The sequence below is a fragment of the Tachysurus fulvidraco genome, chromosome 11 (assembly GCF_022655615.1).
Source record: "Tachysurus fulvidraco isolate hzauxx_2018 chromosome 11, HZAU_PFXX_2.0, whole genome shotgun sequence".
NCBI lineage: Eukaryota > Metazoa > Chordata > Actinopteri > Siluriformes > Bagridae > Tachysurus > Tachysurus fulvidraco.
The window spans coordinates 12,398,112-12,412,785 of NC_062528.1; the positions used below are offsets into that span (position 1 = coordinate 12,398,112).

Consider the following 14,674-nt stretch of genomic DNA (forward strand, 5'->3'; position numbering starts at 1 on the left):
CAAATCCCTCTCAAGTGCTTATCATTTGTAGGGTTATGAGCCTGTTGCTGGGTTGTTGAAGATTTCTAATAAATATGAGGCTATTTAGGGACCGAGTGCAGTCCTGGAGCTTGTTGATGTCTACATTTCTGGTCTTCTGAATCAGACTCTGATTGTTCCCATTTTCAGGATTAGGATCAGGTTATAGTGTTATAGAAATGCATTTTATTACTGATACTTAATTATAAATTACTAATTATATATTTAGTTTTAAGTATTCTGCATTCAGCTCGTCAGCTTATTTTATCATACTTTTTAAATCACCATTATTATTTTTATATAACTTCTTCTTCTGTTATTATATATATATATATATATATATATATATATATATATATATATATATATATATATATATATATATATCTTTTATTTTATTTTATTTTATTTTAAAATTTAGCTCCTAAACACTGAAATAGCCTTCCTGACAGTGTTCGGGGCTCAGACACCTTCTCCCAGTTTAAATGTCCAGGCATACACATAATACATCCCATAACCTTTGCTCCAGTACATCTGATCAAATACATATTATTTTAACATTATGTTAATGTTATGAACAGCAGCTACACTAATTCCACTCTATTTGCTTCTTTTCTGCCCCCAGTCTCCAGCTCCATTTGCGTTCTGCTTCGTATGGATTTCAGACCTTCAACGAGAAGATGCCAACTACGCAAGGATCCCAAGGCATCTAAAGGTCTACCAGCTCCAGTTGGGTTCCACTTCATGAAGAGTCGAAGAAAAGATGCCAACTTCATAAGGACTTTGAGGATAACAACATAATAATTAATACATAAAATAACATGAAGGACTTAAATCTACACTGAACTCAGATGCTAAGTTAATTTATGACTTCCTCAGGAGCTCCTGTTTATACCACTTCAAATGACTGTATATAAATGTAGAAAGGACATAATTACTTATAATCACATTCTTCGATGTTTATAATAATTTCAAATCACACTCTCTGGTGTCACCCAAACGAGGATGGCTTTTCATTTGAGTCTGGTTCGTCTCAAGTTCCTTTCTCATAGCATCTAAGGGAGTTTTTCCGTGCCACAGTTGTCTCAGGCTTGTTTATTATGGATAAATACAAATAAATTAAAATATAAGTCTAATAATCAATCTTTTTTTCCCATTGTTAAAAGTGCTATACAAATAAATTTGGATTGTAGGAGAGGATTCTTAGCACAGTCACAGTGAGTCCTACTGTCACACATTTTTATCACTAATCATAATTTTACAGTGTAACTTGCTCACACACCACACTGGTGCACAAGTAGGACAGGAAGGAAAATTACAGATGACGAATTGCAGCTTCATGCATGGACACTTGATAATAAATCATTAATGTGGAAAGGACATAACATGATTCCACAAGAAATGCTTCATTTCTGACAGGATGCTGTAAAAATGCATTTATTAAAGCATTTGTTCAAGAACAGAAAAAAAAAACAACTGCAGTAATGCAGAACATATCAGTACCATAAAATTGATAAAAGAAATCACTGTACACGCTACAGTGCTTTAAAATCACAGTTTTGCATTGCAATTTCCAAATGTAATTAATTTATTGTATAGTCTTTCTTATGTACATAGCATAAAACTTTCTTAAATTTTTAAAAGTAGTTTTTTCCACTAAATAAACACGTATACTTTGTCAGCTTCATTTGTTAGAAATATTACAACAGCAGGAAACTCAAAAACATATAAAACTATTACAACCACTTTCAATGTTTACCTGTTATTAAGGAAACTGGATTATTGTTTTAAATCAGCTTAATGAATATAGATAAACAGCTGTTTTGGTCATTTAGAAACAAATAGCCATATTCCTCAGATTTGTGTTCAAAATGGTAGATTTATACAATCTATATCACTTACTAACAAATGGCTGTCTAACAGTAGCATGTGTTGGAATTAAATGAAATAAAAATCTAGGCCATTCAGGATCTCCTTACTTGTATATGCTGTGAGTGCGCCAGACCAGCTGCTCATCCGTGGCACAAAAGTTCACTTTGGTTGTTTAAATGTAGAGTTTAAGAAATGATCTAGACTGCATACCAATTGTTGATGACTATTTAATAGTAAAAATATGTTACTCATAGTGATGAATCTTTGTTGGGAATGATGCTCGGAATCTTGGAAGCCGGTGGCCATTTCTTTTCCCAGTTGAAGATTTGGGACAGTGTTCAAATTGCTAAAAAAAATCAAGTATTATTCAAGAACAGCAGTTAAATGAAACGTATATAATTGCAGAGAGTCGTCAGTATTCTACAGTAGCGGTGATCACAGTTTTATTGGTACTGCTTTAGATAAAGACCTCTTCATGTTGAGATGCCATACTCTATTTTCATTTAATAAACATTATGCTGCATGTTTAAAACTGTAGCTTGTGTAATCTGTACTCGTATTGCCAATCAATTAATCAAGGCCCTTTCAAGTTTTATAGATAGACAGTAACCTATAACCATCAGTAACCAGTTCAGATCACTAAGAGATCTTAGAACACTAAGAGATCATTAAGTGCTTCATTGTACATAAATAACACGATTAATGACATTGAAGCACTCAGTGATCTCTTAGTGATCTGCAAACCAGGTGAGCTACAAGAAAAAATCTTTAGTGCTATATAATGTAAAATGCTAGAAATAGCATTCGTGCACCTTTTTGGTCAATCAGACAAGTTCATAAATTGAGATTTCCCATGTTTATTGTGCAATTTAGTTGTTCCTGTAATCGTTTCTAATTGAATTAAGTGCATTGATTTTAATATTTACAGTATTTGATTTTGCACAGCACCTCAATGCTTTTCATTGCACACACCTACAAACATATTTGTAAGAAATTACACTTCAAGTTAAACCTGAGGATGATTTTAAAATAGATTCTGTAAATCCACAAATTGTGTTATGAAACATTCTTAGTCTATTTTGAAGTGCTCACAATTTCTGAAGGGCCATTTTTACTACATTCATTTATCTTTCTTTCTTTTTTTTTAAATCATTATCATTTCTTTGTACCATTTTATTGTTTTTATTACTATTATGACTACTTTGGTGATGAAATTACTGAACATATTTATACATCTGAGGTTAACTGAGGAACACGAGGTGAAAAAAGAGCTTCTGTGAAAATGCGCTCTGATAAAGTGCTGGATTAGAGACAGGAGATCTTTGTACATGTTCCACAGGCCTGATTTCCAGAACTGGGGATTTATGAAGGCTGAGAGCATAATCATGTCTTCGTTCACAACAGGGGAGGGCAGTGAGAAAGCTAGGTTCTGTGCAACAGCTGGGCCCAGACGTTCTCAGATGAAGAATGAGAAGAAAGGGAAAAGCCGAGTAGGAGAAGGGAAATCAATGTGGCCTCAGGCTAGAAAAAGGTGCACAATTAGTAAGAACGGAAACATTGGAGCTCAAACCTGCCTCAGTTTAGCTCTCTAATCTTAGCAGGTAGATACTTAACACCTAATTATTCTATATGTTAAAGAAACCTTGACCTTGGTTGTGTTACTGGACTTTGAAATCATTTTGAAATGATTGTAGACCCTCTGGTATTGTTGTACTTTGTTATACCTTGTAACATATATTAGATGTACCATGTTTAATTGTTCTCTATTTTACAACTTCTGCTACCAGCTAAAGCTCCCAAAAAGTGATCTAGGAATGCATACTAATTTACCAAAAATGTTATATAGTAATCATACACCTCTGTAAAAGGAAGACTAGACACTGTTTGCTTAAACCTATGAAAAAACCTTCGGGAGCCCTTCTCTGAACACCGGAGATACTTCTTTACTTCATGATTAGTTTTGTGAGACAGATTTTACGTCATGACATGAATTTCCCTGGAGTCTCCACTTCAGATCAGTGTGTCAGAAACCAACATGTGGACATGGGATAAGGTCACTGAGTGATGGCTATCAGAGCAATAAAACTGCATGTTGGCTTGGGAGACATGTCAGGAAAGTGATGGTGGCTTTTACTGACAGGATGGATTGGTGGACAAGAAGTGCGAGTGGATGGAAATGAGCAGGAGAACCACATACATTATTGTTCTTAAACAGTATTTACCTTCTCAATTTGAATCCAAGTACTCTATATATTTGACCAAAAATTAGGGAACCGAACAGTTAGTAATGAGTATAGTGAAGTTGGTTTAGGAAGCAAACAGGCACAACGTGCATTATGTTAACTTAAGGTCTTAGACATCACAACTCAACCTAGTCCTCAATTTCACCCATTCATAAAGACCATTGTCTATGCACTACACCTGATGCTAATTATCCAAATTGTTCATTTTTTTGTTCTTCCTATTTCTTCCAATTTATTTCCAATACCACATTTAACCTCATGCAGATTTTCTCAGAAATTAACTTACCTCTCGTTGAGATTTAGTACAGGACTGGTAGTCCCTTATGCACCCTAGCTTAACAATTTCTTCATGTTTCCCTTATAATAATATTATAGTGTTTATTTTCATCTTCACCATGTACAAATACTGTATGAACAAAAGCTGCACAATAGCAATCACATTTTCAGATGTTCATCCAGTACCTTTCTTCAAATTACAGTAGGTGACAAACACTGACACCAATGGATTTTATTATTAGCAACTAAATGTAGCTCTAACTTTACACTGTACCATCCATTCTAACATTAAAAAAAAAATCTGACATTGCAAAAAAAAAAATAGTAACATGCTATGTTTAAAAACGTGTCTTTATCACATTACTTCATGTCACAAAGAAATAATCATTTAAAACTGTCATTTAGAAAAAAAAATGTGTTCATTTTTATAGAACTGCTTTTAATTTATTTAATTCTTTCAACAGCGTTGGTCTTGGTAAGGTTGTAAACATTACAGCATTTTGCTTTTTTCTGTTAGACGGGTGCATAATCCTTCTTATCACTCAGAGACTTAATAAGCAATCATACATTTTAATTGTCTTTGGGCTCCTTAGACAGCATGAGGGAGAGCTGGATTGTGATTCTGTCAAATCACAAAATAAGGTAGATCAACGTAGACACCCTGAGAATCACTGCTCTGGATTTTACTTTCTTTTTTTAATGACTTTTCTTCTTTTCCTTTTTTTTTTCGTTTTAAAATTATCAGGTTTAACCTGGCCTCGGCAGCCGATAAAGAATGGGGAATGATTAAGGGAGGAAGGTTGACTGGCAACCACCTCCTCATGGGAACAGTGTTAAGGTGGATTTGGTCGAGTAATATGTTATTAATGAGAACATCACATGGTGTGGAGTGTGTGGCAGGGAATGACTTGGAGGGGAGAAGGTAGTGGTGGAGAGTGGTCGGGAAACGGGAGGTTATGGACGATCAAAATCAACTAGGCTCACAGGATGGGTTTCAGCTATTACATCAGCAGGTTCCATTAGTAAATGGAAACCCTACAGATTTTAGCTTTTGTGAACAGAGCACAGAACATCCATCCATCCAAGCCTGTCAGTCTCATCGACTCTCTCTCTCTCTCTCTCTCTCTCTCTCTCTCTCTCTCTCTCTCTCTCTCTCTCTCACACACACACACACACACACACACACACCCACACCCACACACACACACACACACCCACACACAATCATGCATCATGACCCCTCTAAGACCGAGCACATGGTTTCAGGCACAAACTTGCAATGTGTTACTTGATGAGTTTGAGTGTAGTGGAAGGTGAAGAATAAGACAACAGAAGACAGGTGATGCTAAAATGAACATTTATAATGACTGTTGTTGCTGTCGGAAAAAAAAAATCTTAAAAAACGACTTAATATATATTAGCACTAAATCGCTGACTTCACTGGAAAACCACAAGTCAAGAAACACAACTCACTATTTTACAAACACAATGCTACAGTTACATTAAATATCCAATACTTTTTTTTAAGTCAGTTAATGAATGGTGTTAAAATAAACCACTAAAATACTAAGAACAAAACAGTAATTCATCTTTCCAGTCATTCCCCTTTTTCTAGTTGTTGTCATTTATTAATTATGTAGAGTAGTTTGAAAATAAATAAGTTCATGAAGGGTTATCAGAAAAGAAAGCTGGCAGCATAGAAACATTAGATGTGGAGCGCAAAGCTCGGTTATGACTCATGGAAATGGTTGATCTTTCTTCCCTGCAGGGAAACGGGACACGTGAGAATCATGCTCCTATCAAACACGTCTAATGGACACAGTTTACACTCAACACAGCTGATACGTACACTGAGCTCTGATATGTAACACTAGTATCAATTCAGAAGGAAAACCTGCTCATTTTGTGTGCAGTAAAATTAGCAAGTTAGCAAAAAACATGTTGACTATGAGTTTAAAAATGCGAGAAATGTTTTTGATATGGATTTCGGTGTGAACAGTATTTGATATGAAACTGATATGCAAAGCAGATTTTATAGATGATAAAACCACAAAGCTAGCTTGATGTGATACACAAGTGAAGCTTGAATCTTAGCAAGAATGTGACAGTTAAATGGACGGGAAAACTGTTTTTAAATGATTAAATTAACTCTTTCAAAGCAGCTGTTATGGTTAATGATTAAAATCGGTAATAAAAATTTTTTTGCACCTGTGTACATTTTTGGAAATCTTTTGATATTCTATGTAAACTGTCCCTTTTACAATGAGAATTATAGATGTTGCTTTATTAATATCAAACTAATTGATCTTTAAGTCTATCCTATTTCACTTAAAGCACTCCACAAAACTGATTTTATGCTGCCAGCCCCATTCTAATGAATGCTCTTCTGGTTACAGTTTGACAAATTCTGACAAAAATATTTACAATGAAAAGAGAAAATTAAGTTGTGGAGAAGCAATTGGGATCTTTTTTTTTTTTTTTTTTTAATTTTTTTTGTTTTGTTTTTCTTTTGCTTTTATTCTTTATCTCTGAGAATTGTCCCCAATGATGAGTTTAACGAAAGAAAAAAAAAAAGAAAGAAATCCAATCATATCAACTATAATTGCACAGTCTCTAAAAGGTTTGGTGATGGAATGGAGATTTTAAGTCCAAACAGTTGATGAACACAGAAGGGAAGGAAGAAGGTCAATAAAGTTCATGAGGGGTGAAAAGTTCAAAGTTCAGAAGACAGAAGATGGCTGCACAGCTGACGTTTACACTCCTCAGCTTTTTTTTCTGAACATGTTTCTACGTTAAAGGAAAAAAAGCTGTCATTGAAATGAAATTTTTTTTGTTGTTGTTTTAATGCTTCCCATCGAAAAAAACTCAAATGGAGAGACTTGGGGTGAAGAGAGTGACAAGTGCTCCCAACATTATGGCACACAATCAGTGATGTCCTGGAGGTTGAAGAGATGGCAGAGAATTAGGAAAAGCAGTTTATGAGAGGTAGCCAGCCTTTTACCGTGTTATTCCAGATCTCGCTTTTTTTTTTTTTTTTTTTTGGGGGGGTAATGCTGAGGCGTCATGACTGACATCATGTTATGGAGTAACATGCTGGCTTCATGGGTGCGTCCGATGGATGTCCAACATACAAGAGAACTCAAAACGTTTGGAATGGTACTGTTGTCATTTGGCACTCAGGAGAAAGTCTGGGAGGGTGTGAGGGAGAGGTTCGGCAGAAGTGTGGGTAGTGGTTGGAAATAAGGGGGCAGTGAAAAGTGCAAAAGGGGGAAAGGGAGAGTAAACAGGATACATATGAATGACATTTTTGTTATACTTGGTCTAGGTTAGAGAGTGTCATACAAACAAAAACAGGTAAATTAAAAAGAGAGAAAAGAACAGTGATATGACAAATGTGTTCTAACGTTGCTGGTGCTTTGATGGTTACAAGCGTAAGAGTGACCCCAGGGCTTGTTTAGAGGGTCAGGTGGGGCCAGACTGGAGTTGGAAAAGTGCAATGCTCTAGCAATATGCCCGCATTAAAAGCAATGACCTTCTCAACATCGAATGAACCATAAAATTTGCATTATTCTTTACTGCATGTGACAAAGCCGCAAAACTTAGTAACATGAAACAAAACATGAGCTTCGTTTGTGCAAGAGCACCGACAAAGAAATGCCACAACATGTCCGCACATAGCTGTTAAAAGCATGAAGACAGAAAACCCCAGTCATGCTCCACAAAAAGTCTTATTCAAAGCATGGCTGGATCCATTGTAATGGTTTTATATATACTGGTATTGACCTAATAGAGAAGTTTTGCACTTTTTGGAACACTTCCCTTCTTTTTTCAAAAAATCAATAAGGTGCATATCCAATTTCTAAAAATTTGTGGAATTTGAGGAATACATAATTAGAACATTTTTATGTTCCAAGTAAAATTGTGGCATTGTCTTTGTCGCACCTTGCAAATAAACCCAAAATGCTCATCATTTATTGATCATTTATCATTCACTAATGGAGATTAGCGGCCAGCCTGTCATATAAAACATTCACATAGCAGAATAGTTTTTGGGTTTGGAAGTGACAAAATCTGAACAGCAGAGACAGAGGGCTCAGGTGACACAACTCATTCACTGTCAGTTAGAATTTAGGGCGAAAATGTTTATAAAGTGCGTATCATCAAAATCATGGGCTCGAGCATAATGTGAGTTATAATGTGGCAAAAACTGAAGAAAGCACTGGGCGTAATGTAGCCTAAAAGATGTTAGTATTGGCACACAATATACAAAAAACACATCATGCTTTAAAAGTCATGATTGAAAGTGATATGCAAAGTTATGCAGTGGTGAGTACATTCAAAGACAAGACCTCAGTTTTAGTGAGAAAAAATAGTTTTAAACCCAATTTTAATTAGGTTGCTTTTGCTATCTTATAAACACAACCACATCTGGACATTTTTCTGTTAAAATATCGTTGTATTTCAAAATTGCAAACAAAAAGAAATGCAAAATGATTATGTATGAATGATTCTGGTTCCTACAGATGGACAACAAAACTTCTCAGTTAAGTCTTCGCAGAAATAAAAGACAGGTCAGTGTGTGTAAAATGAAACTCCAATGCTCTTAGTGTTAGCATGCAAGAATTTGTCCTTAAAATTAACGCACACTGCCTAATGTTTTCTCTCTTTTTTTTGTATGATTTTCATTTCTTGTTTTTTTTTTAAAATCCACACGTTACTTTTTGATATCATGCAATATAGACGTGCAAAAAAAAAGATAACATCTATTTTCACAAAATACATTTTCAGAACTAGAAAAGGCTGTATTAAGAATGCTGATAACGTATTAAACTCATGCTAGCCTAAGTCTACGGCAGTCTTCTAGCCCCAGTGATGTAGCATTAATGGCCAAATGGCACTATATGCATTTGTCAGGTGAGCAAGATGATTCCCTCATCACACTTTCCTCTTGTATTAGTTCATGAGGGGCCGAAAACCTTTTAACTTAATAGCACTAACATCTACTTTGTTCCTACTACTTTTAGAAACGGCCACTTTGCTAGTTATACCTTAACTGTGGTTTGTTTGGCACTTTTCACATTTTTTTAACTTATAAAAGTAAGTCTGCTTGTAGCTAAAGGTGTTTAAATCACACATTTACAGTTGCTGAATCTGTAAAGATCTATTTTGGCACGTTCATGTATTCTGTTTAATATAGCAATTATCTTATCATGTAGCATTTATTACACCTCTTAGAACTAGCACACCTCGCTAAACGACTGACCAGATATGTTTATCTTAAATTTTAGTACGTCACTTCAATAGCAGCATCTTCACAACTTAAAAAATATTAAATATGCAAACCTACTCAACACCTAGATAAATTGAAAGCTCCTACACAGACAGAATAAAAGACGAGACAGGACGACATGCTACTACGTATATTGCTTCCAGTACTGATCACATTTTATCTAGTTCCCCAGTTACCAACAACAGAAAAATGCAGACGCCCCCCAGAATATGCATTTTAAGTACTGAAATAAAGAAAAACAAAAACGCAAACAGGAAGCTGCTCCTAGGCACACTATGATGGCACCTGTTCTTAGTGTTCACATTAAAATTTCACAGTAATATCTTCCTTTTCTGTGTTACTGATCAAATTTCTCTGCAATTAATAAATCTTCCTTATCCTCTTTTTTTCCTGCAAAAAAATGTCAGTGTCTGTGTAAGTGCAGTTGTGGGTGCGTGTATGTTTTTTGTGGTGGCCATGATGTGTGACATAAGACGTCAATGTGTTCGTCAGTGCACATGTATATAATTCTATGTGTGGGAGGCATATGCACTCTAAAATGCGGAGGCACCAATTTTCTCAACTTTTGCCGCTCTTTACTGGAAAATATGGCAGCCACAAATCATCTTTGCCTTCAGTCATTTGGAAAACACCAACACTACTGTCTACTGCAGCCGCTAGCATAATTAGTAACTAGCGACATAAGTGTGTTTAACAAGATGCAAAACTATTCCTTGTCAGCTGAAGCCATAGCTTCTCCTGAAGGCTTTACGCTAACTGCATTTACCCTAAATAGTAAAACCAGCAAGGTTTCCTACTAGAGCGCTACACACAGTCTCTTTTTCAAATCGTGGCCCTGCAGTGAAGTCTAGTGTAAGCATTTCCTCTCTACACAGCAACACCTAGGTCACATCTTCTCTTCTGTCGAGTCATTGTTTTGTGAAAGGGCAAGCAAACATGCACTTTAGCACCAGACATTGCCACCCATGGAGAGATGTGAGAGAAGGGGGTCTCTGGGTTGATGTGTCAAAATGGGAGGTGCACGGAAGTAAAGAGGGGTTGAGAAGAGGTGAGGAAAGGTTGATGGTGTTAGATGGGAATAAAGAAGTCTCCTTACCAATCGGTTCAGATTTACTCTCCCTGGCGTTCCAAATTGAGAAATTGAGAGGAAGACAATTGTATATTTAGTCAGTGAAGAGAGAGCACACTGCTGTCTAGATTCTGCTCTGGGTCTCAATGTTTTGTTCTGCTTCTTTTGTTCCTCCAGTCTATTGGTAAAGTAAAAGGTCATTTTTTAACTGCTTGAAAATCTCCTTCAGATGAACTTCAATTAAATTTTTGGAATGAAACCAGAAAGATGATGGGTCATTTAAGCTGGACGTGGAATTTTCTTCCCATCGTTAACATTAAATATGGCAGCAGGCACCATTAATTCTAAATGTGGTAATTTAGAGGAAGAACTAAAAGGAATTGGGAACTGAAAGGCTGATATAGTAGCATGATGATACCCAAAGAAACTGGTTCTTCATCCTTAGTTAAGATGTTTTCTGTGTGTAGCAAACCAGTCTGTTCTAGGCTGTTTTCTTCTGATACTCTACACTTCTTGAAAAAAAATCCACTTTCCGATATGTTTTTTTTTTTTTACATTGAACCTTCACTTCTGGGCCTTTAAGCATGGCCTCCACACTTCACAGTGCATTAAGACGAAATTCAGTGTATTCTAACAACAAAAGTTTGTCTATTGGACTGTTTAGCAGCACATAGGTAGTTCTGATGAGTACAGAGAGATTTTATAAATTCAAAAGAGTGTCCAAAACTAATGGTACCCGCTGTAATGACTTAATCCATAACCAAATGACTGAAAAAATGTCCTTGCCACCATGAAATTGTGGACATGAGAAGGGCAATGGCATAATAAATGGTATCCCGGTGCTCATCAGAACTAAAGTTTTGTTCATATTTATAGTTGTTCAGTAGTATATGTCCAAAAACAGAGATATTTCTGTTTGATATATGATACAGCTACACAATTTGTCCGTAGCCAGTGACAAATGAAACTTGAGCAGATGTTGTCACTTAGCTTGCGGAAATTAAATATATAATTGCACCACATTTTCTAATAATGAAAAGAGGACATATTTGAAAGTTACATCAGATTTCAAGACATAAGGGATTTGATCTCATTACTAAATTTGTTCTTGTTATCGGTACAATCCCTTCAAATTGTGCAATATTTATAATTTATAATTAGACATGAGTATATGTGAATTGTCAGTTTCACTGATTTGTCTACCCTTAAGTCAGACATGGTTCCCTTTTTAATGTATGTGCCTATGTGTGTATGCGTGCATGTGTGTGTTCCATGTATTCATTTTAACGTACAGTACTTTATACCTGCTGCTATTCTCTCTGATGGTGCCGACGGTGCAGTTGTCACTGGACTTTAAATAAGACATATATTACACTGTGACATACTATTCAATTCACTTAAATAAAAAACTAAATCCAAAATATTGTCTTTACATTCATGTCAACCTGAATTCACAGATTAATAAAAAAAAAAATTAAAACACCTCAGTCCTCGTGGGTGAAATTATATTAATAAATAATATCAATGGTGAGGATTTTTGTAGAGTAGAACTACTACTAATAATAATAGTTTTTCGATTAATACCAGACGCATATCGCCACATTGTCTGTTTGCTCTGGTACTAATTTGACCCAAGTAGGTGCATTTTGCTTGGCCTATGTCCCCAACCAGATCTATAAATGTCCCTTATGCTAGCTAAATCTGTAATAGCATTGCATGGCATGCACCTGGTTTAAAGATAAGTTTTTAAAAAACTCCAGGTTTTTAGCTAGTAGCTAGAAGGAGAGACCCTAATCAGCTTCCCCACACTGCCCCAATCCCAGCCTGCCGTTCAGGGATTGGGCTGGCTGGGCTGGTTGGAACTATTGAGGACAATGACGATAGGTAAGGTGGCATGGAGCACCACTAACCACATTGGGGAAACTGCCCTAAGTCTAAAACCCAAGCACTTGTTTGCCATCGCATCAGGCCCTCATACACAGAAATAGGGGTAGGCAATTAAACTAAGGAGTTAAAAAAATAATAAAAATAAAATAAAATAAAAATAATAATAATCTTGTCGGCTAGGAAGGGACTGGCAATGGGTACAGGGCTGATTCCAGGTAGGCTTAAGTCCAACTGCTTCACCCTGTCCTCCCCCAACCCCGCCACCTGCTGGTACTGTAGTTGCAGCAAGCATGCCAGTCTGAAATACCATTCACCACTGTCCAGAAAAAATAAACTAAAAAATTTAACTGAAAAAAGCTAAATCAAATTTTTAACCAATAAAAAATCCTGAAAGATGAAAACTTAAGAAATAAACCCATATATACATTTTACATGTTTTTTTCTTTGTTTTCATATTTTTACTCATTCCTTTTCTTGCAAGGTGGACTATTTTCCTTTTTTTTTTTTAATACTGAAATATGCAAGTATATGCACATAGTGGATGATTTCCTTCAAAACGTTTGCCCTCCTTTCTCTTTCTCTGTATCTTTCCATCCATCCCCCACTCCTTCTTTCTCCCTGTTTTAGCCCACCTTCTGCGGATTGGTGGCCCTCACACCCTGCTCGTATGTGATTCGCTGGCTGATGAGATACTGGGCTGCCTGTGTGGCAGCAGGTGATCCTGTGATGGTGACTTTTCGGTTCCTAGTGCCAGGAACAAATTCTCCCTTTTTCGAGATCTGGATTCGGGCTCCCGTCAGTTCCTGGTACTCCACAAGTGTTTTGCCACCTTTGCCCAAGATAGCTCCCACCAAGTTCTCAGGTACGGCGATCTCCACTACATCCTTTGCACCCTCAGCCAGCTTCTCGGTGGCCAATAATGAACTTGCTACTAGTGGGGAAGCCGCGCTCAGGTACCCATTGGTAGCCCCAGTGGCAGCGGCCAGCGAGCCCAAAGTAAATCCGCCAAGGCCGGTGGCAGGGTGGCCGGTACTGGTAGAAGCGTCGTTGGCATAGGAGGCAAGCAGGTTGGCTGCTGCAGCAGCTGCAGGGTTTGCACTGGCTGCCACAGCTGCTAGGACTCCTGAGGCAGCAGCCGGATTGAGCCCAAGACCCAGGGAATTGGTGTTATATCCATAGCTAGCCAATGTGTTAAGAGCTGACGTGATGGCCAGGAGGTCATTTCCTGAGAAGCTTGACATGGCAGCAGTGGGAAAGGCACCCACCCCTGCCAGACTGGCCTGCCCCAAGAGGCTGGAGGCTGTGGCGGCAGCCGCAGCAGCTGCAGCGGGCATCACCTCTGCCGAGTTAGCATACGGTGAGCCTGTTGGGTTGGAGTTGGCCACAGGGCCTGTGACATTGGAGTAGCTGATGTTAAGGCAGCTGCTGCTCTGTGGATCCTCCTGGATTTTTTGTACTATTATCTCAACAGCTTTGCGGTTCTGCTCAGGTTCCCCACTGATGGTGACAACACGTTCTTGCAGGTTTATACCCTCTGGTTTCTGAGAAAGCTGCACCCATGCACCTGACTGCTCCATAACTGCCTTCACTGTAGCACCGCCTTTACCGATGATCAGCCCTGCTGTGCTGTTGGGCACAATCAGCTTGGCCTGGAGAAAACAAGCACAGAAAGCAGAGAGAAAAATCAATACGTAGATCAAGTGATGAACTTCATCTACACCAAACTAGTGTGTTGAACTGACTATAAGATAAACAACATTTCTGAACTAATACTTATCATGCTGAATTTAATATAATCATTGATTATGTTCAGCTGAATTGGCCTGACTGTCTTTGGCTCATATGTGCAGCAAAGAATTGCCTGTCTAAAAAACCAACAGAGGACATATAAACATTGGTTGCCATGGTGTCATGAGTTTGAAATGCAATGTTTAATGCTCATTTGTGCACACAAAGTTCTCTCTGCATATTGATCTTATTAAAACAGGGTCCTTTCAAAGAACAAACATGTTCCGGCAT

The 14,674-nt window shown here is 37.3% G+C and overlaps 1 protein-coding gene across 1 annotated transcript in view; it reads right to left on the reverse strand.

The window, feature by feature from the left end:
* Positions 1 to 1,439: 1,439 nt before the first annotated feature.
* Positions 1,440 to 14,674, reverse strand: part of nova2 (NOVA alternative splicing regulator 2) — a 48,167-nt gene continuing 34,932 nt past the window's right edge. The window contains exon 4 of the mRNA XM_027147449.2: positions 1,440 to 14,304. Within this exon, the coding sequence (XP_027003250.1) occupies positions 13,279 to 14,304 (1,026 nt within the window). The 3' untranslated portion in view covers positions 1,440 to 13,278. The remainder of the gene's footprint in view (positions 14,305 to 14,674) is intronic.